We start from the raw sequence: 27,978 nt of genomic DNA, 5'->3' as shown, positions 1-27,978 counted from the left end.
TCTATTAATGAAAATTATTTATTTTTTTCAATTTATTTATTTTTTGCTTTTTTATTATTTTTTTTATTTTTATTTTTATTTCTGTTCAGGTTTTTGTTGCAGTTCAATCTGTTGGTATACAAATATTGACAATGCTACATTATACTAGCCACAAATATGTAAATAAATAAACTATGTTTTAGCTTTTTAAAGAGTGAAGACATATATATTATGTGTCATGAGTTTTGAGAACATGACATCCAGACTAAAAATCGATTTCAAATCTTCCACAGGGGTTAAAGGTTTATCAGCACACTGATTTCAGTGTCAGAGACATATAGAGAACATGTCTGAAATGCACATCAATTACATGAAAATTCCTTAAATTGCAAAGAAAAAAAAGGAGTCTTGCGAATCCGCTTTGGTAAATTATTGATAAAACTTACATGACCTCCAGGCGTGCTGATCGGGAGTCGTTGCCTGCCTTTGACGTCACGCTGCAGGTGTAATCCCCGATGTCACCAGACCAGGTCTGGCTTATAGTCAAAGATCCTCGCCTCACAGAAACACGGCCACCGCTGCTCGCCAGCACCGGCACACCGCCACGATCCCACTTGAAACTACAAAAAAATGTATCAGCTCAGTAAAGGAGGATCAAGTAAATTAGAGACATATTTATTTGACTGCACTGAACACCTACTTGATATTAATTCTGGGGTCATGAGTGGCATTACAGGCCAGAACAGCAGTGGTTCCTTTGATTACACGCCGGTCCTCTGGAGGCACAGAAATAACTGTGCGACCTAAGAAATAGTGAAAATGTAGAAAGTGCTTGATGAATAGCATACATAAAGGCTTTTAAAAATGCATCATATACATATGTGAGAACACAAGAACACTTGATGACCTGTCAGACACCTACTCACTCCCTTAGAGAGCACTTGACTGCTGCTTGGCTTCACTCAAGTAGTTCACAAAATATAAAATAAAATGCACTAATAAAAAATAGCTTCAGAGATGTCAGGGTTGTTTTTTTAAATCGATGAAATATCTATGATAGGATTATTTGCAATGGATGGTTTTGAAGTAGAAGGAAATTGAGACATGTTTCAAACAATTCTTTACAAATATCGCTGTTAAAGTGTGGGCTGAACATCAAAAGCCCTTTAATTAGTAAATACAGTTGGCTTGTGTGTAATTCATAATACATACACAGTGAAAGGTAGATCTGCAAAGTATTGACTAAGTGTAAATGCATGCCACAGTCACATCCTGGATGGTTAGTCATGCATTCCACATATTTGTACTTCAAGGAAGAAAGCTATTGTTAGACGACAGCAATAAGCAGCTCTGATTGCCACAACACATGCAGAGGAACAAAGCCAACATATAGATGAAGGTGAGTAGATGCACATCAATAGACCTCAGTAGTAGGTACAGACATAACCATGTAAAAGTTAGAAAGACAGCTAGTGTTTATCTGTTGTCCCTTTGCAAGTGATATGTATATATATACCGGTATATACATAATGGCCATCAAGGTGGTCTAGAACAAAGCATACCCATGTGTTAGAACGGTCTAGTAAGTATTAAATCATTTAGAGAATCTGTTAAAATCATGACATGGAGTTTGATCTTCTCAGAGACTAATTCCAGCCTGAGTGATTTGGACTTTTTGAAAATCTAAATCTTGGTAAAACTTTTCAGACTCATGGGCCAAAACAATTTCTGTTGTTATTATAGCAACAAGAAGAGACTATATGAAAGATTGACACTGGAGGATATAGCAGCACACATTTATTAATTAGACCCTTTTAATATCATGAAATATTTTACTTTTGTTTCATTATTATGAACAACTTTGTGTTGGTCTATCTTACTGAGACCTCATTAAACCCATTACACTTTTTGGCAAAACAAATTGACTAGGTTGGCAAGGCAGCTGCCCATCGACTTGTATTTTTTTCTAAAACTGTCAATTTGAACACATTAATGCTAAAATAGATATATAATCCTTGCCAGATATGGCAAATACATTGAACAAATTCTCTGCAGCATAAACTTATGCACCAACAACAAATTGTTCAGCTTTTCACTTTCCTGTCCTAACACAACCGGACAGGTAGAGATAGATAAACTAATGTTCCAAGCCTGTTATTTGTCTCTCTGACAAATGCACATTGAGCTGTTTACCGATCCTTGTTTGTGTGTGCATGTGTCTTACTCCACACGGTGAGCACTGCAGTGGCGTTGATGGTTCCCTCAGAGTTGGACACGATACAGGTGAATTCTCCCGAATCCTGGAAACTGACCGGCTGAATCTGCAAACCACCTGACTGCAAAAGTGTGAACCTGGGAACTTGAACTGAGCCGCTGGCTATGACCTGAGATCCTACAGAGTGAGAAAACAATAAATCAGCCCTGAGGGAATGACAGGGAGTAAGTCATTATGCCCATTTCAATTGCTAACACAAGACTTTAGTATGGCAGCTGTGTGTGCAGTGGATTGCGTGGCTCAGCACCTTTCCTCCAGGTAATGGCAGGTTTCGGAGCACCACTGTTCTGACAGGTAAACAAAGCTGTGTCGCCATCGGTTACCGTCTGGTCAGATGGAGGGGACAGAAGTGTTGGAGCCACACCTGAAACACAGCAAAATAATAAGAGAAGAAAGGCAAGACAGAGGATTGCTAAAACCAAAGCTAAAGAGAGAACTAACTCTAAAACTCAGCAGCTAAAGTGAAAAATGAAAATGGAAATGATGTCAGTGTTGATCTAAACCTCAGAGTAGCATCTCTGATCAATGAGGTCTTTATTTACTACCTGGTGCTACGTGAGTGTGCATAAATATGAGCAGCAGTTTGTAGGGAAGAAACATGGGTATATTTAATTATAGTAAATGTTTACAAAACAGAATATAAATGTAGATAAGTTTAGTCAATGTAGGGTTTTTTGTTTAAAAAATAAAAGTAGAGTTTTTTTAATAACACTTTGTTTAATTCTAATGCTGCGTCTTATAAAAGCTGACAAAAAGCGACTCACTGAATCAGAACATTGGATTTGAAATTAATATACTATATCTATATATCTGTCTCTGCAGTAACACAAAATGCAAACCGTGTAACAGTTTCTTTATTGTTTATACTGGAAATAGCTATCACTATATACAGTATTCTGTATATTCTCCCCTACATATTTTACTCTTACTTAACATTATGCAAGAAATTGTGCCTGCAGCACCTTAGAAAGTACTGCAAGCCCCCCTGCAGACTAGCTCCAACTTCATCTAAATATGATGATATCAAAGGGGTTTTATGGGGCTATGGCAAAACATCAAGTGATATACTGTACTCACTACAATAGCAGGCATCCTCAGTAAACAAACATGCATATAATGATACGTTTTTGTGGGGTTGCCTTCATACCAAGGTCTGTCGTAAAAACAAGACTTTTATTGGGGCAAAGAAAAGCAGTGTTTGTGGGGTGAGGGTAGGAGGGGTACTTGGTCCCTCAGGTGAAGTGAATATACTCTGAATACCTTAATAGGCCAAGAGGTTTTAGACCATTCCAAGGTCCCAAGCTTTCAGAGTAATTTTAACAAAGCTCCTTTTTCCAACACACTGTGCCCCAGCATATAAAACAAGGCACGGAGGAGAGAGTCTGGTGGGTATTTGCTTCACTGGCCTGCACCAACTACTGACCTCAACCAGACAGGACACCTTTGGGATGAATTTCAAACTGAGAATCAGGTCTTCTGTTCAACATCAGTCAGTGACCTAAAAAATGTGCTTCTGGAAGAATGGTCAAACTTTGCCATATAAATTCCTCTAAACCTTGTTGATTGCCATCCCACCAGAGCTGAAGCTGATATAGCTGCAAAGGGTGAGCCTGCCTCATACTGAAACCTGTGTATTAGGAACAGAATGTGCCCTAAATTCATACTCAGGTCAACAAAGCTGAGTGGACACCTTAGGAAATACAGTTTATATAGGGATAATCATTTTTTAGGTTTAGTAGAACTGATATGTTTCAGAATTTAAAACATTGTTCTGTAGCTATGAAAATTATTTACAACATGGTATATCATCTCTGCAACCATTGAAAACAATTAAAGTATCACTAAACATATGAAAGTCATAAATCAATGCTATCTTCTCCCGCTAAACCCTTTTACTGCCTGGTCAACCTCCAATCTGCAGTTCGCCGAGCAAACGGTCAACCAAATGGTTGATCAGGCAGTTAATGGATTAACACTGGGGCTGGCTCCAGCAATCTATGGGTGAAAGGCAGGGTACAAACTACTGGACAGGTCGCCAGTTCCTCACAGGGCAACACAGAGACGCACGTCCATGCAGACACACTCATAGCTTAATAGAATTAGAGATGCCATTTAACCTAACAGTCATGTTTTTGGATTGCGGGAGGAAGCCGGAGTGCCGGAGAGAATACAGAAAGACCCTGGGCTGGGAATCGAACTAGGACCTTGTTGCTGCAAAGCAGGGTCAATAGGCAGTTAAATAAATAATCCAGGTAAATAACGAAAATGATAATGTAGCAAGCAGAAGACAAAAGAACACTTCTGTTTATGTACATGCTTCTGAGTTGATGTCAGGAAAACTTACTTGAAACAACAAGCTCGGTGTGTGCCTGAGCCTCTCCTGCAGGGCTGCGAGCAAAGCACTGGAATATTCCTCCATCTCCTGGCTGAACCCTACGCACCGTCAGTCCAATGGCTGAGCTGACCTTGTAGCGAGTGTTTGCCAGTTTGGAAAGAGGCACTGCGTCCTTATACCACTCGATCCTTGGCTGTGGCACGCCTACATACGACCAGAGATATTAAAACAAAACACAACAAAATAAAACGGAAACCTTTAGAAAGTTTCACTTATAAAAAGCCAGTTGACCTCACTGCTGAGGTAACTACACCAACTCCCACTGTGGCAGTCATACACTTTCTTTCCACCATCTTTCCCAATCTGCCTCTATAAATATGCATGTGGGCATAATGAGTGTTAATAATATATTGATTGGAGGATGTGGGTGGTGGAGTAGGGGTGGCAGAATTGGCCTGAAAACATTCTGAATAAAAGATGCAGATAAGTGCAGGACAGCAAATATCTACTGTATCAGCACCGACCTGTCTGACCGACATACCAGATATGACGGGCAGCAAACTCATGCAATTACTCTGTCTGAACCTTTCACACCTGTGTGTGTGTGTATGTGTGTGTGACGGGGAGAGAGATGGACCTCAGACTCTCTCAATCTGTTGTTGTCAAGCTTTCACAGACACACGCGTGAAATATTTCTCACCCCCTGCTTGTCTCACTCGCTCTGTCACTCTGTCTTTTTTCCTTGGCTCGTTTCTGCTCCTAGCCTCCATCTTTCTCTCCCAAGCCCCAGGCCTCTGCTATTTAATTACACTGCCACTGTATCAGATTACTGAAGAGGAACATGAACTCCCTCAGTGTGTGTGAGAGAGGGAGTGAAGAGGGAATGAGAGACGAGCATGTTGCAGTTTTGAGGACCATGCCCAACTCTGCTAGTATGTAAGTGTTTTCATGTAATCCATTTAAAGATAAGAGACATGAACAAGTGCAATTTTCCAAGCATGAGTTTAGCCGATCAGTATGCTCACGCTTCTAAAGGCCCAGCTTTTAGAACTGTGAAATCTTCAAGGTAAAACATTTTGCGACAAACTGAACAATGGTCAACAGAGCCATCATGGAGGACGGACAGAGTAACCTCACAAGACCTGAAAGGAGAATGTTTCCAAACACAGGGTGCAACGTTGTGATTCAAAGTCTTCATTCGATGATTTATTAGATCCATGAATCCATGAAGCAAGAATCTGAAGCAGCTCCTGTTGGCGCATCTACGAAGATCTATAAACAACCTATGATTCGGCAAATAAATATCACCACAATTAACAGACTGCGAATGACTCTTGAAGGACTTCTCCATGTCTAGCTATGCTATAAGCTTGCAGTCAATGCCCTACACCCCCCTCCTTTGTTGCTCTCTGCTGCAGTACATCTGATTCAAATAATTGTATGATCTCCTGCACAGCCATCAAGTGCTGCAGAAGCCTGTTCATCATTAATTCATAAAAGCCAGGTGTGTTGCAGGAAGGAGACCCCTAAAGAACGCAGGTACTGGAAGCACGCTCCATACCATCAGCTGTAGCCATAACCAATTTAATTACAACACTGCAAGTACTTATTCCTGTTGTTAATGAATGCTAAACTACTTTGCATAAAATTAATAAAAGACTTTTCTGAGAGAATTGGATGTGTTTTACATTCCCGTTGTTAAATTGCTTGTCTGACTTCATCATCGGCCATGCTCAGAGCAGTCTGGACAAAGATGTTTAAACTGTGTTTAATCTGTATTTCAGTTGTGTCTTTCTTTAGATTAAGCACTATATATAAAAGTACAAAGAAATTATGCAAATATAACATTCAAACTATTACAATCATAACACATTTGCAAAGCTGAAAAATGAGCCAGAATTGTAATAACAATTGTGTAATAATACTGCAATAACTTATTTATCTATTTAACAAACCAGAAACCACACTTTACCTGCCACCACTTTACTGTACATAAGATACTGTCACCTTAAATCTCTCCTTTATTTCTTACCATTGACTGTACGAATCTGGATGCACAGTTTATACTTCATGCACCTTTTTCTCCTCTGTGCACCTTGTTTTTTTTTTTATAAGAACCAATGTCACAAGTGAATTTCTCCATTGTGAGATCACTACATTTCTATTCATTCATTTATTCAGAAGTTGGGTAGGATCCCAATGCTGGGACCGATCGTGCACAAACACGTGATATAACAGAAAGGATGTAAACACATTTATTTTCTCAGAAAAAAAAAAAAGTTATTAAACATCTGCACATTGTGTTTGGTATGCTATTTTATTAGGGTGAGAAAAAAATTTTATTTTTTGGCCCCAAATTTATTCTGGTTTGCATGAGTAAATGTGTTTATGTTACAGATTATATTGCCAGTGCAGACTGGGTAATGTCAAGCATGATTGAGAACCACCAGTCCCAGTAAATATACATATATCTAATGGCTAAATTACCAGTCTCACATAGGATGCATGTTCTGCAGTCTAGCTAAAAAGCAAACAATTACATTAGTGACTTCCTCAATAACAGGCCTCAGAGGGGTCAGGAGAAGGAAATTCACATCCGTCTCATTGATCCTCAACATTGGCATACCGAATGATTGCTTTCTTAACCCTAACCTCTACTCTCTTCATACACGACTACACAACCAGACACACAACAAATATGGTTGTGGGGTTTATTCGTGACACCACTATGGTGGAGGTCATATCCAACAATGATGAGAACCGTTACAGAGACAAGAGCCAAAATCTGACACGGCGGTTTTCAAACAATAACATTATCCTCAATGCAAGCAGAACTAAACAGATCACAGTGGATTAGAGGGGGACTGGGAAAACTGAACACGCTCCTCTCTGCATACAGGGGGAGGTGTGAAGCATGTGGACAGCATAGAGATCCTGGGCATTCGCATTTCCTCTAACCTCTTGTGGACTGAGAGCACCTCCACCTGATGAAGCAGAGGACCCAACAACAACTCTTTTTTCTCAGGAAGTTAAGGCAAGCTTGCCTCTTCTCTCAGCTGCCAACAAATATCAGATCGACTACTGGAAGCATCCTGTGTCTCAGGATGAGAGTGTGGTATGGGAGCTGCATGGCACAGGATAGGAAACACAATGCAGGTTCCACCAGATGCTTGCCACATATCCCACCCACCCGCATAAACAATGCCATGTTTTTTTTCATTGTCATCAGGGGAATGATGAAACTGAATTAAATCCAGAATAAACTTAAAAATTGTTTCTCTCCCCCAGAGCTGCAAATGCAAACCTTACTGTAAACAAAACTAAAACCCCAAACCACACAGTGTCAGCTTCACACACACGTGTGCACCCTTTGTCAGACACAGCTATTCAAAAAGGCCTATTTAATTTTTAGTTTTCAAATCACTGCGTTATACTTTTCTTAACAGAACCTTAATTTAACCAGTTAAAATCCAGTCAAAATTAAAATCATATATGTTGTTATGAGTATTTCTACTGTACATAAATAGGAAAAATGCCAACTTATTTTAGTTAGTAACAGAAGAAAAATAAAATGCTTAAAACATCCCTATCTGTCTTGATACAGGAGCTAGATACTGAGAGTGAGACAGAGGCACGGACAGAGGACAAAGCTTCTTTGCTGTCGTGAAGGCTGCTATGCAGTTGAACATGAATTATAAAATGTCTAATATAATTAATATTTCCATGAAACGCCTTCTAGTCAGTTGTATGAACTTCATGGAAGCGTTCACCTATTTAAAAGCCTAAACTACACAATGGTTACCAGTGTAGGTAAAGTAGATGTTTGACAAATTCAAATGCACCAGAATCCAGGAAATGACATCTATTTCTTCTCACCACATTACATATGCTTATTGAAGACTGCAGCTCTGTAAGCCAAATAATATGTAAATTTAAGCACAAATGATGATTCTTTTGTACAGAATCTAATCTTAAATTAGATTTCTAGTGGAGATAAGAAGTCTTGATTGGAACATCACTAGATAAATCCTGGTTTGTCTAAGGCACTTACATAAATACAAACCATATAGAAGCTCTGTACCTGAAGCCTGGCAGGGTATTTCTACATTTCTGTCGAGATCAGCAAAGATTTTCTTTTTAGGTTGAACAGTCAGCGAAGGCGGCGCTGGAAAGAAAAAAAAAAGGTTTTATGAATACATTTTTTTGTCCAACTAAGTTTAGGTAAATGTATATTTAAAAAAAATAGAGCAGAATAAAAACCCTCTACCCAAGTGGTGCTGAACACAGATTTCCATTTCTGTGTTACTGGTGAATTGACTTCCATGCAATCTCAGAGAAACACATTCTCTAGTTATCCCTAGGGAAACAATCCCCCTTTTAACTGCTCTATTCTTCTGCCAATAATAATGGCTTCCTACAAACATCTCCGCTAGAACTGCTTTAAACGCTGACATAAGCTGAGACCTATATGGATAAAAAACAAAAAAAAAGTCTACCAAATAAGAACAACTACTCCCTTAAAATGCCAAAAAAAATAATAAAACAACCTTAATAATGAACTAAATCAAAAACTGGACCTTTATTATTGTATCTACTCCACAAATAAATTCAAATTTCATTTCAGGGTCTAAATTTGCACACATGGTTTTGACATTTTAACTAGAATGCCATCAATGGATATTTACTGTTTATCTGCCTGTACAATACACAAAAGGAAGAGGCAGAGTCATGCATAATTATAAGCAAATCAGGGCAAAATAAAAAAGAAATAAAATAATAATGAATACTTTTGAGGCAGAGAGACATACACTATTCTGTTTAGGAATCCTTCTTATTACACCAAGGTCTACTGAGCTTGTTCCAGAAAAAAAGATCTGTACCAATGTATTCATCAGTCTCTAGTCCTCGGATACAAATGAATCCATGCAGACTTTTCTGCTGTCAGGCAGGCCTTAAAAGAGCTGCTGGCCTAATGAAGGTAGATAATGTGGAGAGAGTGATTGCACTGGGAACACAGAGAGATGGAAGAAGAGGGTCCAAAAATTGGTTCTACATAGTGAGGGAGTGAATTGAAGGGGGGCACAGAAAGAGTACGAGTACAGAATCAATATTCAGGCAGATTTTTTCTGACTCAGTATTCTGTAGGCATGGGTAGTTCGTGCTCTCTTCTTAGATGCTCCTTTGCTCCGACAATCGCAGAAGATCAAAAGGAAACTCACAAACTGGGGGAGAAAAGTTTCGCCTCATCAATCACATGCTCCTTACTTTCTCACTTGTTGTGTGTCTCTGTGCACACATCGAGCACAGGAGTGGATTTTCATCAGGGATTTTTGATTCGGGAATTTTTCCATGTTCTCCCATTAATTACCGACTCCAGGGAACAAAACTAATCTAGAAGCTGAGTGAAAGAGCATGTGCATTTTTTTTTCTTTTCTGGTGGCACTAAATCGAATGAGAGTAAACACAAAGGACATGAAAAGATGTGTTTATGCTTAAATATAAAATGTGTTCCAAAGGCTTTCACACCCTACATGTGTTGGTATGTTTGAAACAACAAACTGGAAACTGTTGGGAATTTATTTACTAGACCAACAAAATAGTGATGATTATTGTGTGCACCTGTGATTTGCACCATTTAGTCATTTGGAGAACCAAACTAATCTGCAAAAATATTAACAAGTATTTTGGTGCATGTTTTTGCCAGCTTTTGCCACTGAGGTTCCCCCATACATCTTTTCCAAATGAACAAAGTTCAGATAGATTAAATGGGTCGATCTTTTTTCAGCCCTGCATGTAGCTGCATGTTTAAGGTTGGTGTCATACCAACCTTTTTGAAGCCTCCAGGATTATTATGTATTAAGCTCATTTCTTTAGCCTGTGGATCAGACAGCATAATGCAGTTACCCTAAACCTATCACTCTGGTTAGGGTCTTTTCAGGGTCATTTGTTATATACCCACAAATAAGGTTAATTATGTGGCTGTAATGTTCAGTTTTGATCTCATCTCAGCAGACTTATAGAATATTTTGGCTGTTTTTGTTAATATTGCTTGTTGTAAATTACAAACAGGAATCCCTTGTCCCTTTTTCATAAAGTCAAGATTAGTAAAATCAACAATCATCAGGTAACAAGTTAACAGATTCTGTCTAGCTCCTTTAAAGATACCATGAGTCTCATATGTTTTTAGCATCTTGGTCTTCATAATATGTGTTTTTTAATCACACGAAGGTTGATTTCATTCACTATATAGGGGCCTTCTATAGGCACTGGCATTTTATTTAGCGGTATCAGAGTAACCGAGGGTTAAATATAATTGCCACGCTTTATTTTTCAAAAATCACAATTCATTTTTGTTCTACTCAATTTTTCTGCTCTTCTTTCTGTTACAAGTTCAAGGGGGACATTGTAACAGCAGTTTGTGACCAGAGCAGACATTTTACTGGTGGGCGCAGACAAAAAGATTCAGCTTGAACAGTCCTGGAGCTGACAGGCTGTGCCTTGAGCAATCAGTCATACTCTGAGGTGAATGAGTCACAATGAATGGTGGAATAAACTAAATAAAACAGCGCCTGGAGCTATAAGCGTACAGGAAAACCCAAATTAATTGCATGATGAGGGCTTCAGGGGCCTGCCCTGGACAATCATGGAAACTGATGTTAAGCGTAAGGCGAGTGGCAGCAAATCTGTTTGCAGAGTCACTCTTCTGAGGTCACACAGTCTCGGCGGGACATGTGATTCTTTTTATGGGTTACAGTTAGGGTTAAGTAAGTATTGAGATGTGAAAACTAACCAGGTAATGTATGTCAGAGTTAAAAACATCCATCTCTATATAAAACAGGGTGTTTTCCTTACCCATTACAGTAAGGTATGCCCTGGCCTCCATGGGTTTGGCTGTGCTGTTGTTAAACAACGCTTCACATACATACAACCCAGCATCAGCGGTGGTGGCAACTGGAACAATAAGCCGATGCCCACTGGCCAGCAGACGTCCATCACGTTTCCATGACACCGCAAGGCCGTCAACTGGTCTGGGAAAGGAAAAGCAGAGCAGTGTTTGTTTTTAAAAACAGAGCGGAGCAAGAACCAAAGGGAATTGGGAATAAAACGGAATAGGGTGGCTGAAGGCAATTACGACATATTAAATCCATCAGTTTATTTGTCAATGAGGCAGAAAATGAAAGATGACAGTCTGTATATCAGAGCCGTCAGCTCTGCTCAGCATGAGGGAACGTTCATCGGTTTTTCTAAATTCTCAGAAGGGAAATGGCTTTTCATGGAAAATGGAATTTTGTTTTGGATAAACAACATCAAAACACCATTCTTATAAATGTCTGTATTTGTGTAAGACAGCAATAATAAATCAAGGCATCTGTTCATGAGAGCACATCTCTAGAGTGTTTTGGGGTTTTTTATGCCTCCATCAGCTACTGTGACTTAAATTCTTTATGTTTTCTTTTAGCAATTTAAATATAAGCTGTCTTAACGTTTGCAGATGACTTAATGTACAGGGAGCTAATCCTCAGGTAGGTCAATAAACAGCATGTGTTTACAAACTGAAAGTGAAAAATGAACTACATGACATAAAGCAAATGCAGAGCTAAAAATAACATATCAAAGAACTTAAATATTATTAAGGCAGTACTTAAAGAGAGTGTATTGTAATTTCAACGTGATTTAATTATTACAAGTTTGCAAAATTAAATGGGACTAATGACACAAAACAATCAGGAAATGGATTGATTAATTAGTTTATGGATATTAAGTTGCTCTTAATTATGAAATCGGAATTATTCATCATTTAAAGGAAAGCTTGTTTTTTGTTTTAAAGAGCGGTCCCTCAGTAGTTGGTATGTTCTATAACTCTGTGATTATTCTGTCAAATGTACAGATGTGGTCTGATGTTCACATGAAGATCATCTTCAGACATTTGCCAATACGTTTCAAGAATGCATGGGAGCTATTATTAGCAATGAGCTGTAAAGACAACATAAAATATATTTGTAATCCCCATAGAGGTAAAATCATGAATAAAGACTTATATAAAGATTCCATTACTATTAATTCAGTCGTTATAATGATTTACCCATTGCTGCATGGTAGGTTCCTTTATGTCTATGTGTGTGTGCATGGTTTTTTGCCCTGTTCTGGGCTTGGGATCTACTCTTCCTCTTGCCTAATGACTGCTGGAGATAAAGATAATAGGGTATTGATGATTATAGAAGAATAAATAAAAGAAAACAGAATCTTTAGTACACAGAGAAAAATAGCACACTAACCACATACTTTTTCAGCTATCATAAATCTTATAGCAAGAGGAATATTTGATCACACCTTGTGGGATAATTAGGACCATTTTGACCAAGATTGTGGTTTGATTTATTGTTATCCTGTTTTAACCATTTTAGGACAAGTTGTGATAAATGTTGCAACATCCGGTTGTGTCCAAGCCTGTGGGAAGTGCTCAGGAAAAATACTTGATTCCAGAGAAAATCTGAAAATGAACAATATAAAGTTATATATATGAATATATATCACTAAAAATCTAAAAAAATATTGTTTGTGGATTTATATACCGGTTAACATTAATATAATTAGTTTTGTGCTGCTTTGTATATTTCTATTGTATCCTATAGTCTCAGCAAGATGCATTATTGTCCAGCAGGATTTGTTTAGGTCAATTCTATCGTCCTTACGAACTGTCTTTCTTGAATTTATATTTTATTGATTTTTAACATCAAGGCAATGGGACTACAAATAGAACATCCAATTCTGTCTAAGTCTGACTTCGTGTTTTATTAAACCCTGTTTTCCCCTTTAAAAAAAATAAAATAAAATAAACCATCTGACCCAAACCACCCACCGTATAGAAAAAAAAGGCTTGACTGAAATCTGCATCTTCCCACATAGATAAGGCAAATGTCTTCTGCAGAAATGATTTACGGTTAACTAAACCAATAGTTGACTATTTCACCACTAAGACTAAAAAAGACCTCTGTACTGCCTATCAAGCATGGTGGCAGCAATATCATGCTTGAAAGTAAGTCAAGTATGGTACTGTTAATAGTGGTAAAATGAATGGAACAATTATTTTTTGTCTAAAACTAGCAAAGGTTTGTTCTAATATTAAATCATTGCAAAATATGTGAAATGAGCCAACCTAAAAATACAATTTAGTTGTTAGAGTTTTTACATACTTTTGTAAGAGAACACATTTTTCTGTTCTTGTAAAGTCAAATGGAGATCTATAATTACTTTAGCACAAAGGAAGAAAAAAGTTGAGCCAGATATATACACATGGAAAATTGCATTTTATTGAAGTACAGTCAAGATTAGCCTCTACTTGTTTTCCACTAGGCTTCTAATAATTTCAGCCTTCAACCAGGACTACAGTGGTGCATCTACAGCACCCAGTAATTATTGACTGTGGAAAGCAGATGATTATAGACTTTGGCAAAGCATTTGATTTCAGTGATTGCTCTCTCAGTGCTGTCAAACTTTTCCAAGTTTTTTTTTTCTTTTCCCTCTCTCTCTGTTTGGGGTTAGAAACTCGTAATGTAAGCTTCAGTGAATGCTTTTGGAAGGCAGACATAGCTAATGAGGAAGCTATTGTTTCTCTTTGAAAATAATAAATAAACTGTGGGCTTATTTGTATGCAGATGAAGAGCACAGTAAGAAGACCAGATTGCCTTCTGTTGAATTAAATATTTCAGATCTAATGATAATGTTGTTTTGTGTGGTTGACATGACATCTGTTACTTTTAACCTCCGCTATAAGCAAGTTCTGCTCCTCTAATATGTCTGATAATTGCTTTTAATTTCACAATTTAAAGGCTGCCCACTAGTCAAATGTGTGTCAAGTTCTATTGATAAACTGTTAAAGAAAGTTTTAAAACAGAGCCGCCTAAAAAAATTAAAACACAAGATAACAGGTCAAATAATGTGCAGCAAACAACATGTAACCCCTGGGAGTTCAGCTTACAGTTATAATAGTTTGTGGCTGTGAGTATAAATAGTTTAAAAAGCATAAGTAAGTTAAAGGGTATGAAGAGGTTAAAAGTGTTATGTTAAAAAGCATTAATGATAAAAGAATGATTAGGTTCATTTGGGACTAGAGGGAACTTTAAGAAGTTTAATATATGTAATGTTAAAGTTTCATTTGTTTATTATTTTGAAATATGTAAGTTTCATTTGTTTATTATTTTGAAATATGTAAAGTGTAATTGATGTATGATTTACTCAAAACTGTGATAAAAGTTGCAGAAATGTTTAACTGCTATAAATGATAGTTTAAGTAGAAGGTGATGTTAAGATGAAGAGCCAAACCGAGTGAGAGAAAGGAAAAAAAGAGAAGTACGAGGAACCGAAATGGGGAGCTGGAGCCGGGGGAAGAGAGAGAGGGAGGAGCAGGATGGCGGCCGCAGGCGACGGGATGCCCGCAGCGTAACGACACAACCCGGGTGGATGATTGCGTTTGTCTGGTGAAAAGAAGGTGTGCGGACAGAACTCTTTCGGACATCAGATGGATGATGGTGGACTGGGTGAGTGACCAACTCAACCAGTGAAGCGGTTCTGGTTGCTAGAACAGTGGCCAGAGTTAGCAGGATCCAGCTAATTTGCTAGCGGCTAGCTAACACAAGGAGCGGAGACTGTGTGTTGATTTCCAGACACGGGGCAAGAAGATTCCGCATAGCAGGACTGGTTGCTGCTAAGAGGAGTTTTACCCACGCTGTCTGGGGTTTTTTGAATGGTATCCACCTCCTGGGGATGTTCGTCGGGTAAGAAAAAAGCGCACGTGCGCCCCTTCGGGGCCTGCTCCGAACTGAACTGTTTTTTTTTGTAGATGCCGGCTTTAAGTTTCCTTTTGGGGTAAATGGGGAGAGACTCATCTGGGTTTTGATCTATATGAAAATGTTTGAATGTTAGATTGCATATGTTTGTGTTCAAGCTTAAGTAAAAGAGTTCGAGTTCAATAAATGTATGTTTATTTTTGAGTGCTGCTTATAAGATTTCTATTTCTTTAGTTAGGTTCTATCTTTTCCTGTGAATGGTATATGGTGTGTGACTGCTCATCAGGGTAGATAGGTGAATACATACAGTTCAAAGTGGGAAAATAAATAAATAAATGACTCTCTTCCCACAACATTTCAAAATGCATATAAGTGTCATGAACTGTTTTAAATTATGTGGAAGCTCAGTTAAGGAGAGCATTTAGGCCATAGAAATTGTAAATGCATTTATGTTATCAAATTTTATCTGTAGAAATTTTCTAAGGACAAAATACGTTTTCAGCAATCAATGAGCCCAGAGCAGCTAAGCGCTGCGAAGGTCTTTTGTATTTTTAATGTTCTTTATTATTCTCCTGGCAATTAAATTGGCTTTCTTTTTAGGCTCTAACATATTCAAAATATATCAGTACTGTCCCCAGAGAAAAATGGATGTTTTCTAAGGGCGGGCATACACTGTACAATATTTTAAATCTTTGTACTCAGCTACAGCTCAGACTGTACAACAAAACTGCAGGGTTTAAAAGTTCACAGCTCATGATCCATGTTCTTATACTGCACAGCCCGACGCTCTGATGTGATCTACTGTAACTGCTCACACTGTACATCCAAAAACCACATGTTGGACTGAGTGCTGAGAGATGGCGCTGGTTGGACTCATCAATCTGGAAGCCAAACTTAGACCGTAGAAGAACAAGAAGGAAAAGATGTTCGTAGTTCTGCTTCAACAGCAGGATTTGCTCACAAGAACCTCACCAGAGCCGAATAATTTTCAAACATGTTTGATTTTCCCCGACCTTACGATTCCTGATTGGTAGGTTGTCATGAGAGGCTACCTGTCCCCGGTTACCCCATGTATACTGCAGGACTGAACTGGAGAGTCAGCCTGAAAAGGGTAAAAACTTGCTCAGTGTATGCCCGCCTTTAAGGAATTAAAAATTGGAGCATAAGGTTTAACATTGCCTACAGATAAGCCAAACCAAATGTTGTAGAAATTTGACATAAGGTACAAAGGTAGATCTTCAAAAATCAAGGCAAAAGGATCTTGGAAGTATGACATAAAGGCAATAGGAAGTAAGCCATTTTGCCGATTTTCATTTTTGTACAAGTCAAACTTTCACAAATTTTTTCTAGAGTTTCAGGCATTGCCTTTATATTTGTTGGTAGTAGTTAAACCATGGAGAACTAAAGGTTCTTAAAAATCATCAATCTTTAGACGTGAGGGAATGTGGAAAATATTGAACTACACTGACTCAATCAAAGCCCCACCTGCTGAATATAGTTTTTGTTTTTACTTGGAAGCTTGATATCCGATCCTCTTTGCTTCACTGACGTAATATTTCAGAAAATGACATGTTTGTCTAACTTTACTTTGACACTGACAGTATTTATAGTAAACTCTCATTGTGACTATGGTGTTGTGGCAAAGTGTAGCATTACCTTATGACCATATCTTTAGCTCACATTTTCTACGTAAGCCCTTTTTTCACTGGAAGCAGTAGCGTTTAAAACCCCAGGCTTCGTATTCAACAGGTAAAACGAATCCTGGGTAATTCATCAGCGTGCTTTCCCATTACTCTGGAAGCCCTACGACAATCAGTACGATAGAAACTGCACTACACCTTCAGCCCAGTGGGTGGTGGACATAAGAACATACAAATGGTTCTTTAGCATGCTCATTTGATGAACTCACTTCAATTCAGCCCACACAAAACAGGGAGTAACCCCAACTTCCTTTAGGAAGGTCAAATTTTACCCCAATTTTAAATGCTTCTCGCTGTGGCTGTACTTTGCCTGATTGAAGTTAGGATTCACTTCTGCTCCCTTAACCCCCCTGTGGGAAGCCAATTAGGGCTCTTATTGACAAATGTACTATTGTAATCATCTTCAGCACAATAAAAGGTTTGGAGGCATTTTGTCTATTTAGGTTGAGTCTAGGTTGAGGGGAATAGGAGAGCATGTTTGAAATATCTACGCAAAGTGTTACCTTTCAGACATAAAGAATGGACATGGAAAAAATCTTAAACTAAACAGGGTTGAGATTTATTGAATGAATGAATTAGACTGCAGATTTTTTTTACTAATATGTGTAATAGTTTTATTTTATATAGCTTTAAATAACTTAGTTTAAGTGAGATAATTAATCTAATTGAATTCAGTTAAGTCATATAGCTCTAACTCAGAAAACCATCATCTCACGGCAGACAAATGATGCAGACAGATCGGTTAAAACGTTTTCTATCTAGAGACACCCAGCTGAAAGCATTGAGCTGTTGACTTTACAGAATTCAATAAGTAATTAGATGTGGTTCATTTTCAGCAAATACATTTTTCTAATATCAAGTTTAGTAAGAACTGTTATTTCATTTGGCAAAGATCAGTCTGTATTTATACAAGTGCATAGTGTGGGTGCTGATGTGTAATTAGACTTGTCTATGAACCTGGTACTGGTATAAACCTGACTTCTTTCTTTTCCAACAAAACAACAGTTTTACAAAGTGAATGTATAAAATTGATTTAAAATGTTTGCTTGTTGCTGATTTCTCGGTTTTTGAATGCTTGTCATGTTTTGGTTTTAAAGAACATCCACAAAAAAATAAAAAAGTGAAAAGGCAATCAAGTAAAAACCAAGTACTTTTTTTTTTTGAATTTATGGTCTAAAGGGAAAAAAAAATTGGAAGAGACATTAGGCTTATTTCACAAAAGCTGAATTCAGGAATCCCAGGATTAGAGCCAGACTAGACACAACCTGAGGAGTACCTCCTGGATTCACCCTCTCAACAAATGCCAGGTGAGACGATGTCAGGCCAGGTGAAATTAATCAAGCTAAAAACAGGTCATCAGTTTTCTGCAAGACACCATGAGGTCTTGACTAAATTCCTTAACAGAATAAAATACTCATTCTCTACCCCAGCGCATAACTGCAAATGTAATAATTCATGGAGTTGTAACTTTAATCAAATAAAAAAACTATTATCCTGAGGATTAAAACAATGAAAGTCACTACAGTAACATATGGAGATCTGATTATAAATGTGTATTATATTTCTGTGGTGTAGCGGTCTAAATTGTTAATTTCAGTGCAGATACCCAGGTTCCATTCCTGAGTACATCTGGAATAAAAATCTTTATTTAACAGCAGATATTATATTTTTTTATCATCATACTGGTATTCCAATCATTTTGTTATTTATATAAACAAACGGAAACCTATTTTTTAAAGGAATCTAGGTACAGGAACAGGTTTGGAAGCAATAAGATGTATTCATGTTATTTAATTCACATAAAAAATTTATTTATTTGACAGGCCTAACCATAACTTACTCTTACCTGAACCGTATGGCTTTCTTTTAATATTTGGTTAAATATTCAGTTTAGGGATAAAACAAAATCAATTTAAGATTAATGGCCAGTTAATGCAAACATTTATTTTATTTGATTAACTGATAATGTCCCCTTACAAGGAATGTTGTAATCCCAATACCCAATGGTATTTGCAAGAGAAGTAATGCCAGCAGAAATAAATTAAGCCACAGTCCAGTCCAGTTCAGGATTATTTACACTATTTCATAGCACCAAGGATGTGGAATGGACTTTACATGATTCTGTTTCTAAATATAAATGTTTTAGACATCTTGTACTGCGAAACAGCAGAAATGTTCTGCTTAGCTTGGAAGGATGTGATAATAGAAAGGTGTAATGCATTAACCAAAATATTTCTAACATGATAGAAAAAGTCATGCTAACAATAAGCAGGATAGGCTTACACAAGTTAATCAACTTCATGGAGCCAAGTCCTAAAATTCCTCTGAGAACAACTAGATCCTGGTTCTGGTGATGAAAACAACACAAAGTCTTTTAATTAATTAATCGACAACTTGTATCCCTAATTAGGCTGGTCCGATACTCCAGTTCTGCCAATGTAGATGGCGATAATGTCTATTAATGTTTGCCACCACCAGCCAATGGTCCCAAGAAAAAGAGGAAGGAGAAGAAGTCATTGGTTTCTGTTCAGTGTTACTGCTGACCCTGCATGTATGGCACTCAGGTTTGAGTTATCCTGGCTATTAAGCTGTTTGGAAGCAAGCTAGCTGCACAAAAAACACGTTTACTTTAATAACTGTTGTATTACTGCTTCCGTGAAACCTAATCTGGCTCAAATATCCAGAACATTTCAACTTAATCCCTTATTTTCGTTTTATTAAACAGGGTCATGCCCCACCCCCCTACCCTTCCCTAAATATAACTCTCGCTAAAACCAACTTTGGTTCTGCAGCAGGACAGCGATTCAAAGCATATCAGCAGGTCCACCTCTGAATGGTTAAAGAAAAACAAAGTCCTGCCCTGAATCCTATAGAGATGCTGTTTTAAGAAGGTATTTCATGCTCAAAAGTCTTGGAATCTGGCCAAATTAAAAAAAATATACAAAAATTAGTTGAAGACGAGGCCAGAATTCATTTACAGTGCTAAAAAAGACTATTGATAGATACTACTGATTGCAGTGCTTGCTGCTAAAGAGGGTAGCCTGCTATAAGGTTTAGGGGGCAATCAACTTTCTCATAAGTCCTTATGGGTTTTGATTTTTGTTCCTAATTACAAAATTATACATTTAAAACTGCATCTTATGTTTACTTGTGTTGTGTTTGACATATCATTTGTCTGATGATCTGAAACACAGGGGTGTGAGGTAAATGCTTTTTCACACCACTGTATATAAGGCACATAGAAATTGATGTAAAGCGTCTTTTGAAGAGATGGATTCTGCAGTTTGTGTACAATACCTGTATACAGTCACTGAGCTACAAGATTGCAAAGAGACCTCTAACTTTCCTGGAAGGATACAGGGTTGCCTGGAAAAATTGGAATTACTCACACTTGTGAATACAGTTATGAATGAACACAAAGGACATGTACCTTGTGTTGGCAATGCACTCCAGCGTAGCCTCTTTCCCCAGTACAACTGTTGTGTTTTTAGGTCCAATCACAATTGCTGGCGCTACATGCTCTGACTCAGGACCTGAAGGAAAAAAAAAGTGAATGTTTACCTCATAAATCCTACTTGCACACCCAGCACCATATCCACAAACATAGATCCGAGCTACATTCTTTTCACTTATACAACCATATGCCGCAATGTGATTTTTTTTATTACTCATCACAAAATATGTATTACTTATCACAAAAAGTTTAAATATTAAAGGGCACACTCACGTTTATCTCAAAAACGAAGTAAAAAAATTGCAAAAAAGACTTTTGAGTTTCTCTGCAATGAAATTTCTTCATTTTACCAACAAAAAGAATGAATTATGTCATGATACCTGGTGCTTAATGGTCAGTTTCTTTCAAACATGACTTATTCGAAATCTACTGAAACGATGAAGGTGGACAATTTTTGACAGTAAATTTAATGTGAAAGTAGAATGGTGACAATATTGTTACCCTGCAGTGATTTCAAAACATCTCTCCCTGCAGCTGGATAGTGTTCAGAAAAGGTCAAAAGGGTAAATACATTTTGTGTAGATGCAATAGTAGTGTTACTGGAGACATTAATAGCATGACAAGCTTAAAGAAATACAAAAATCCATGTTAAAAATATAATCCTTCACACATACTGGGCCTTAAATTACACTTTCCAAATATGTTCAATTCATCCAGCCATCCATCCATTTTCCATCACGCTTATCCCAAGCAGTGTGGTGAGGGGTACTGGTGCCTATCTCCATGTTCAATTCAGAAAACTACAATTCTAAATAATGCCTCAAAACAATTGAAAATTACATTTATCTATTAAAGCAAATAACCAGTGTTTGATATAGTCCAATGGCTCATTGCCCTGAGTCTGATGCTGTTGGAGTGCAACACAAACTCACAACATGCATGCTTAAAAAGTTTTCTTAGGCAATGTCCAATCAGTGAGGAAGAAACTTTAGCTATTAGTTTGTGGCCTCAAGCTCGAGTCACGAGGCAAGACGATCAGATGCATATCAACAAGTTCACCTCTGAATGAGCACTTTAACTCCAGCCTCTCATGCCTCGAATACCTTAATTTTCAGAGAAACATCTAAATCATGGTTCTTCAAGGTACTCGAGGTACTGCACCTTTTATCTCTGCATCAACACAATTTAATCCAGTGGCCACAAACTCTAATCATTGAGGGCCCCTGTCCTGCAACTTTTAGTGTGTTTCTTTCCCTACACACCTGAATGAAATAGCTAAACTTCCTCACTGTTATGCTCTGCTAATGAGCGTATAATGGAGTCACGTGTGTTGGAGCAGAGACGCATCTAAGGGTTGTGGGACAGCGGCCCTCGAGCACTAGAGTTTGAAATGACTGCCTTAGTCAAATAATCAGGTCATTAGCAGTATTCGGGAGAACTTGATTGCATACTGAGGAGGTGTTTGGAAGCACGGACAAATCTACCACAATGACTGGAATTGAAGAACCCTTTATGAACTATAAAACATGCAGAAAATTGGCCCTTCAGGACTGACTACGGCCACTGCTGCTCTGCATGGGCAAGAAAGAATGATTGCCTGTTATTGCAAATGCTTGGTGCCAGTTGCATCTGATTTGGAAAGTGCTTTGCGGGGTAGACCTCCATGCTGCATAAAAACATCAGTGTTGCAATTACAGTTTGCTCTGGTTTGAGCCGACAGAATTGACAAAGACTCCTGGATAGATGTTGAAATGTCTTCATAAAAAAACTAAATGAAAGTCCAGCTGCCTTTCAATTTAAGCCTGTTTGGAGGTTGCCATGATGTGTCAGATGACTGAGAATTTACTCAGACATATTGATGCCAGTTGTCACTGCCAAGAGGGGCAAAACATGTTAAATATGAGACTGTTTTTTTTCACACAGGGCAAAGTTGGTTTGGATATGTCTTGGTTTTCTTAATGAGTGAAAACTGCGAACTTTCTGGCGTATATGTGTGGTGAGCTTCGGTTTCAGACAGCCTTTGAAGCTCACCTTTCTCAACGCGGCTCTTTAAAAATGGCCGAAGGCTTGTAAGAGAAAAAGTGTCTACGAAGCATATGAGAAGAAAAGTAAGGCTTCAGAAGAGGCAGATATATCCCGGCATGCTTTGCCAAAGAGCCTCGTAAAGCATCTAAGTCTCCTGGAGAAGAGGATGAAGGAGGTCATCAAGGCCATGTCGAAGTGGGAGCGATGGATCCCTGGGTTGGAGAAAAGAGATCTTGATGGGAGGATCAGAGATCTCAAAGGAACCAGCAGTAGGCTTGAACTGAGGAAAGCTGAATTTGCCACTGCACGGAGAGTTGCAGAGGAAGCAAGTGCTGCACAGCCTGCAAATGTGGTGGCTGGAGGTCCAATACAAGCAGCACCTATGGTGAGGATTAAACCGACAGCTCTTCCAACCTTCAGTGGAAACAACAGAGATTATCACAGATGGAAAAAGGATTGGGAGAATCTTCAGAGACAAGGAGAGCCATCTGGGTCAGCAGAGGTCAAGAAAATTCAACTCCTCAGCAGCGTTGAAGACAAAATAATGAAGGATCTCAGACTGTCAACCTACACTACTGCTGATGAGATCTTCAGAGTCATGGAGAACAGGTTCGGCAATAAGGCAACAATTGTCCTAGAAATCCTAGAAGAATTAGAGAAAATGGCTCCTGTGAAGGGAAATCAACCAAGGAAAGTCATTGAAGTAATTCAGACTGTGGAAAAAGCCCTAGCAGATCTGACAGAGCTGGGGAGCTCCGGTGCGATGAGGAACCCGTTGGTCATCAGGAGAATAGAGAGTAAATTACCTGATTTTGTGAAAAGAGACTGGTTGATCTTCATGCTAGAGTCAAGCAATAATGTCACCCCAGAGAACCACTTTGATCTGCTCCTGAAGTTCCTAAAAAAGCAGGAAGGCGTCCTGGAGAGACTTGAGCAGCTCAAAACTGTGGAGAAGAGAGAGAGACCAGACTACTGCCCAGGAAGGAAACCTGAGAAAAGTTATGCTTCTACCAAGATGGCAAAGAAAGAAATGGGGGAAGTGTGTGCAGTGTGTGATGACTGGAGGCATCATGACAAGATCTTCTTCTGTAAGAAGTTTAGAGGATTGAAACTTCAGGAGAAAAAGGTAGCATTAAAGAAGCTAGGTGCATGCAAGAAATGCCTTGGATTGCATGGTGACAGTAATTCTTGCAAGGACACCTACCTGTGCAGAAATAAAGACTGTAACAAAGATGGAACCTCTGATCACCAGTATCTCCTCTGTCCAGTTGGGAGCAACAGCAAAGTTAGCATTGAAACCAGCAGGAAAAGCAGTGTGGGGAAAAGCAAGCTGACTGAAGAACAGGAAAGTTTTCTGTCTGAACTTACCCCTGAGATGGCAGAGAGATGCAGAAATGCATTCACCAACAGTATTGCCCGGTCAGCTAACACAAACAAAAAACATTCAGAGCTTTTGATGAGAAATGGGCACTGTGAGCTTCCTGTTATTTTGATGCTGATGGAGGTCACCGCTAATGCAGGACAGAAGGTGGGAACACTGGTGGATCTTGCATCTGACACAAACTACATTACCCATAAGGCTGCTGACAGGCTGAGGTTACGAAGTGAAGATGTAACCTTGGTTTTGTATGGTGTTGGTGGGATGACTATCAGAGTGAACACAAAGAGGTACCTTCTCAGAGTCAGGATCAAGACACCCAAAGGCAAAGAAAGAGCACATGAAATGGTCTGCTACGGGCTGGATATCGCCAAGGTGCACAAAGTAATAGAACCTGAGAGGTTAAAAGAATTCTTCCCAGAGGTTGAGCTGGAGGAGCTAAGAAGACCAAAAGATGTCGAGCTTCTTATCAGCCACAGAGAGGGAAGGCTTGCTCCTCAAAGGAAGAGAGTGGTTGGGGACCTCGTCTTGTGGGAGAGTCCACTCGGGAAGACAGTGGGAGGAGCACATCCTGATCTCTTTGAAGATGCAGAAGTGGCAGCCCATGGGTCAAGAACCCACTTCGCCCGGTCCATGAGAACAGCTGCTGTCAAATATGAGGAGATTCTCAGAGACACATCTGAAGCAGAGGATTCCCTCCTAAAAAAGGAGCATCAGGCTAATGTAAATTTTACAAGAGCCACTAACAGTGAGTTTCTTGAATGGTGGAGATGGGAGAGTATTGGGGCAGCCTGTGAACCGAGATGTGGGAGATGCAGATGTGGAAACTGCCAACCAGGAGGGAAAGAAATTACCCTGGCAGAGGAAAAAGAACTTGAGATCATTAAAAGAGGTCTCACGTACATCAAGAAGGAGGATACTCACGTGAACTCACCACACTGTGATGCAAGGTATCCATGGGTTGAAGACCCTGCCTCTCTCCCCAACAACAGGAGTGCAGTGGAAGCCATATTTTTAAGAACAGAAAGGCAATTGGAAAGAGAGCCTGAATGGAAAACTGCATACACAGTGCAAGTACATGAGATGGTTGAACGTCATGCTGCCATGGAACTCACTGAGGAGATGAGAGGAAACTGGAAGGGGCCGGTGTGGTATGTAAGCCACTTGGTAGCACCTAACCCTCGCTCAGTCACGACCCCAGTGCGATTGGTGTGGAATAGTAGCCAAAAATTCAAAGGCGTTAGCATGAATGACCTTCTTTTAAAGGGGCCAGATGTTTTAAACCCAATTAGAGCTGTCCTGCTAAGGTTCAGAAGAGGTGTGTATGCAGCCCTTGGTGACATCAAAAAGATGTATAATTCAGTGTGGCTGGAGGAACGTGAAATGCATCTACACCGATTTCTCTGGAGGGATAAGCCAGAGGAAGATATAAAAGAATATGCCATCACACGGGTCAACATAGGAGACAGAACAGCTGGGTGCATAGCACAGCTCGCTATGCGTGAGACGGCAAGACTATCCATCTTTGCTCACCTGAAGGAGGAGTGCAGGATTCTGGAAGAAGATAGCTATGTGGATGACATCCTAACATCCCACAACAGTCTGGAGGAACTGATCAAAATCACACAAGGAGTGGAGGACATCTTGAAGGCAGGAGGCTTCTTTCTCAAGCCTTGGGTGTGGTAAGGCCAAAGTGGGAGGCAGGTTGCTGCAGGGGGAATCCCACAAGAGCTGGAGGTAGCAGCGCAAAAAGCAGCAACAATCATACTACCAAACCAGATGAGGGTTGAAGACAACAAGGCCCTGGGTGTTGGGTATCAGGCGGAAGAGGACATGCTTTACATGATGACATCAATCAACTTTTCCAAGAGGAAAAGGAAGGTTAGACTGGGTGAGCATCTTAACAAGGAGAATGTGAGACTGGAAACACCTGATCCACTGAGCAGGAGAGAGCTGCTTAGTCAGGTAGCTGGGCTTTATGACCCAATTGGGCTAGTCACACCAGTAAAACAGAAGGGAGCAATCCTTGTAAGGAAGGCCTTCCAAGAGGCTGGAGGTGGAAAGATGACTCGAGAGACCTGGGATAAACCGCTTTCAGAAGGTCTAAGAGAAGAAGCCATTAAGATATTTGAAGAATATGTAGAGCTTGGTCATATTAAATTCCACAGAAGCATCACACCAGCTGACTGGAGAGGGAAACCGTGGGGAATAACCTTCTCAGATGGGAGTGATAAAACCTATGGAGCAGTGATGTACCTGAGGTGGGATACAGAGAGAGGAGTTGACGTCCGTTTTGTGGAAGCAAATGCCAAGCTGACCCCACTGGATCAAAAGGGAGAAGCGGCAAAGGCCGAGATCTGTGGAGCCGTTTTTGCAGCCAGGCTCAGGAAGTATTTTGAGAGACATGGGAGACTGAACGTGGAGAAGTGGTTCCATCTAGTGGACAGCCAGACAGTCTTGGGTGCCATTCAAAAGGACAGCTATGGGTACCAGACCTTTTTTGCAAACCGTGTGGGTGAGATCCAAAGAGCTGGACCTATTGAAGACTGGTGGTGGATTCCTGGGGAACTGAACATTGCCGATATAATGACTAGAGGAAGCACAGCAAGAGATCTGAAGGAAGGATCTGTGTGGCAAAACGGGCCAGAGTTTTTGAAGTGGCCAGTGGAGGAGTGGCCCAAGAAGTCAGCTGGAGAAGTTGCTGCTCATGCCAGGGAAAGTGTAAACAAGCTCCAGAGAAAAGCTTTCATAGCAGCAGTGACCAGAAGTCAAGCAAAAAGTGAGCAGAACCTGTCAACCACTCAGGGAAGCTTTAAAGATCCCAACAAAACCAAAACAAATCCCACAATTGGCCCAGAAAAGACACCCTCTGACTCTCAGCTGAAGAGTCTGGTGGAGGTTAGGAGATTCAGTCACCTAGACAAGTTAGTAAATGTTGTTGCCTGGGTCCAGCGAGCTGCTAAGAAGTGGCTGAAAATTAAAGTGGAAGGCAGAGGACAACTGAAAGATGAATTACCTATGCTAACAGTGAGAGAGCGGGAAGATGCACTTAGACATCTCTTCCTTGAAGCTCAGGAAGGTGGGACCTTTCCAGTTACAGCTCTTAATAGACTGGTGGTATACAAAGATGAAGAATCTGGATTGTTAGTCTGTGGAGGTAGAGTTCAGATATTCACTGAAGATAAATCTGCAGTGCCAATAATACCATATGAGGTGTGGATATCTGTGCTGATAGCAAGAGAGGCCCACAATGCAAATCATGAAGGTGTGGCAGGAACACTTCTCAGGATGAGAAAGAAGGCCTGGGTGATTAAAGGTCGAAGACTTGCAAAGAAAGTGGTTGACAGTTGTGTCATCTGCAGGAAGCTCCAAGCCAAGCAATGTCAGCAAGTTATGAGTGAACTGCCACCAGAAAGAGTGAGCTCCTCAAATCCATTTGAATTTACGAGTGTTGATTTGTTTGGACCATATGAGGTCAGAGACGAGATAAAGAAGAGGACTAAACTAAAAATCTGGGGGATCGTATTCTGCTGCATGGCTTCAAGAGCTGTTCACACCGATATTGTCAGTGACCAGTCATCAGAAGGGTTTCTCTTGGCTTATCAGAGATTCACATCCCTCAGAGGGCACCCAAGGAAGCTGTGGTCTGACGCTGGGACAAATTTTGTGGGGGCCAAACCTGCACTGAAGGAGCTCCAAAGTTTCCTAAATAAACTGAACAAAGCTGAGCTTGAGGTTAAAGCTGCAGGGAATGGAACAGAATGGTCGTGGAAGATCCACCCAGCGGACTCCCCCCACAGAAACGGAGCAGCAGAAGCAGCAGTCCGGTTAGTCAAAAGAGCCTTAAATAACCTTGGTGGTGATGGAGTCTTTACATGGGGAGAGTTCCAGACATTTCTCTTCATGGCAGCAAATTTGGTAAATGAACGGCCCATAGCTGCCAGAGTTCAAAGTCGTGAAGACCATGTGGAGTATGTCAGCCCAAACTCCCTCTTACTTGGTCGGGCCAGCCCAAAGGGAGATCCAGGAGATTTTCAGTTTGAAG

The 27,978-nt window shown here is 39.6% G+C and overlaps 1 protein-coding gene across 2 annotated transcripts in view; it reads right to left on the bottom strand.

Moving 5' to 3' along the window:
* Positions 1-27,978, bottom strand: part of LOC119783647 (protein sidekick-1-like) — a 433,545-nt gene that overhangs the window by 126,794 nt on the left and 278,773 nt on the right. For both annotated transcript variants that reach the window (XM_038285267.1, XM_038285266.1), the window contains exons 6-13: positions 20,507-20,609; positions 11,442-11,617; positions 8,671-8,754; positions 4,599-4,793; positions 2,502-2,618; positions 2,204-2,371; positions 680-782; positions 426-599 (exon numbers count right to left, since the gene is read on the bottom strand). In XM_038285267.1, the coding sequence (XP_038141195.1) occupies positions 426-599; positions 680-782; positions 2,204-2,371; positions 2,502-2,618; positions 4,599-4,793; positions 8,671-8,754; positions 11,442-11,617; positions 20,507-20,609 (1,120 nt within the window). The remainder of the gene's footprint in view (positions 1-425; positions 600-679; positions 783-2,203; positions 2,372-2,501; positions 2,619-4,598; positions 4,794-8,670; positions 8,755-11,441; positions 11,618-20,506; positions 20,610-27,978) is intronic.

This window comes from Cyprinodon tularosa, unplaced genomic scaffold (genome assembly GCF_016077235.1).
Source record: "Cyprinodon tularosa strain WSP-4 unplaced genomic scaffold, ASM1607723v1 ctg21, whole genome shotgun sequence".
Classification (NCBI taxonomy): Eukaryota; Metazoa; Chordata; class Actinopteri; order Cyprinodontiformes; family Cyprinodontidae; genus Cyprinodon; species Cyprinodon tularosa.
The sequence above is the reverse complement of the archived record's forward strand: the minus strand, read 5'-3'. Positions and strand labels throughout refer to the sequence as shown.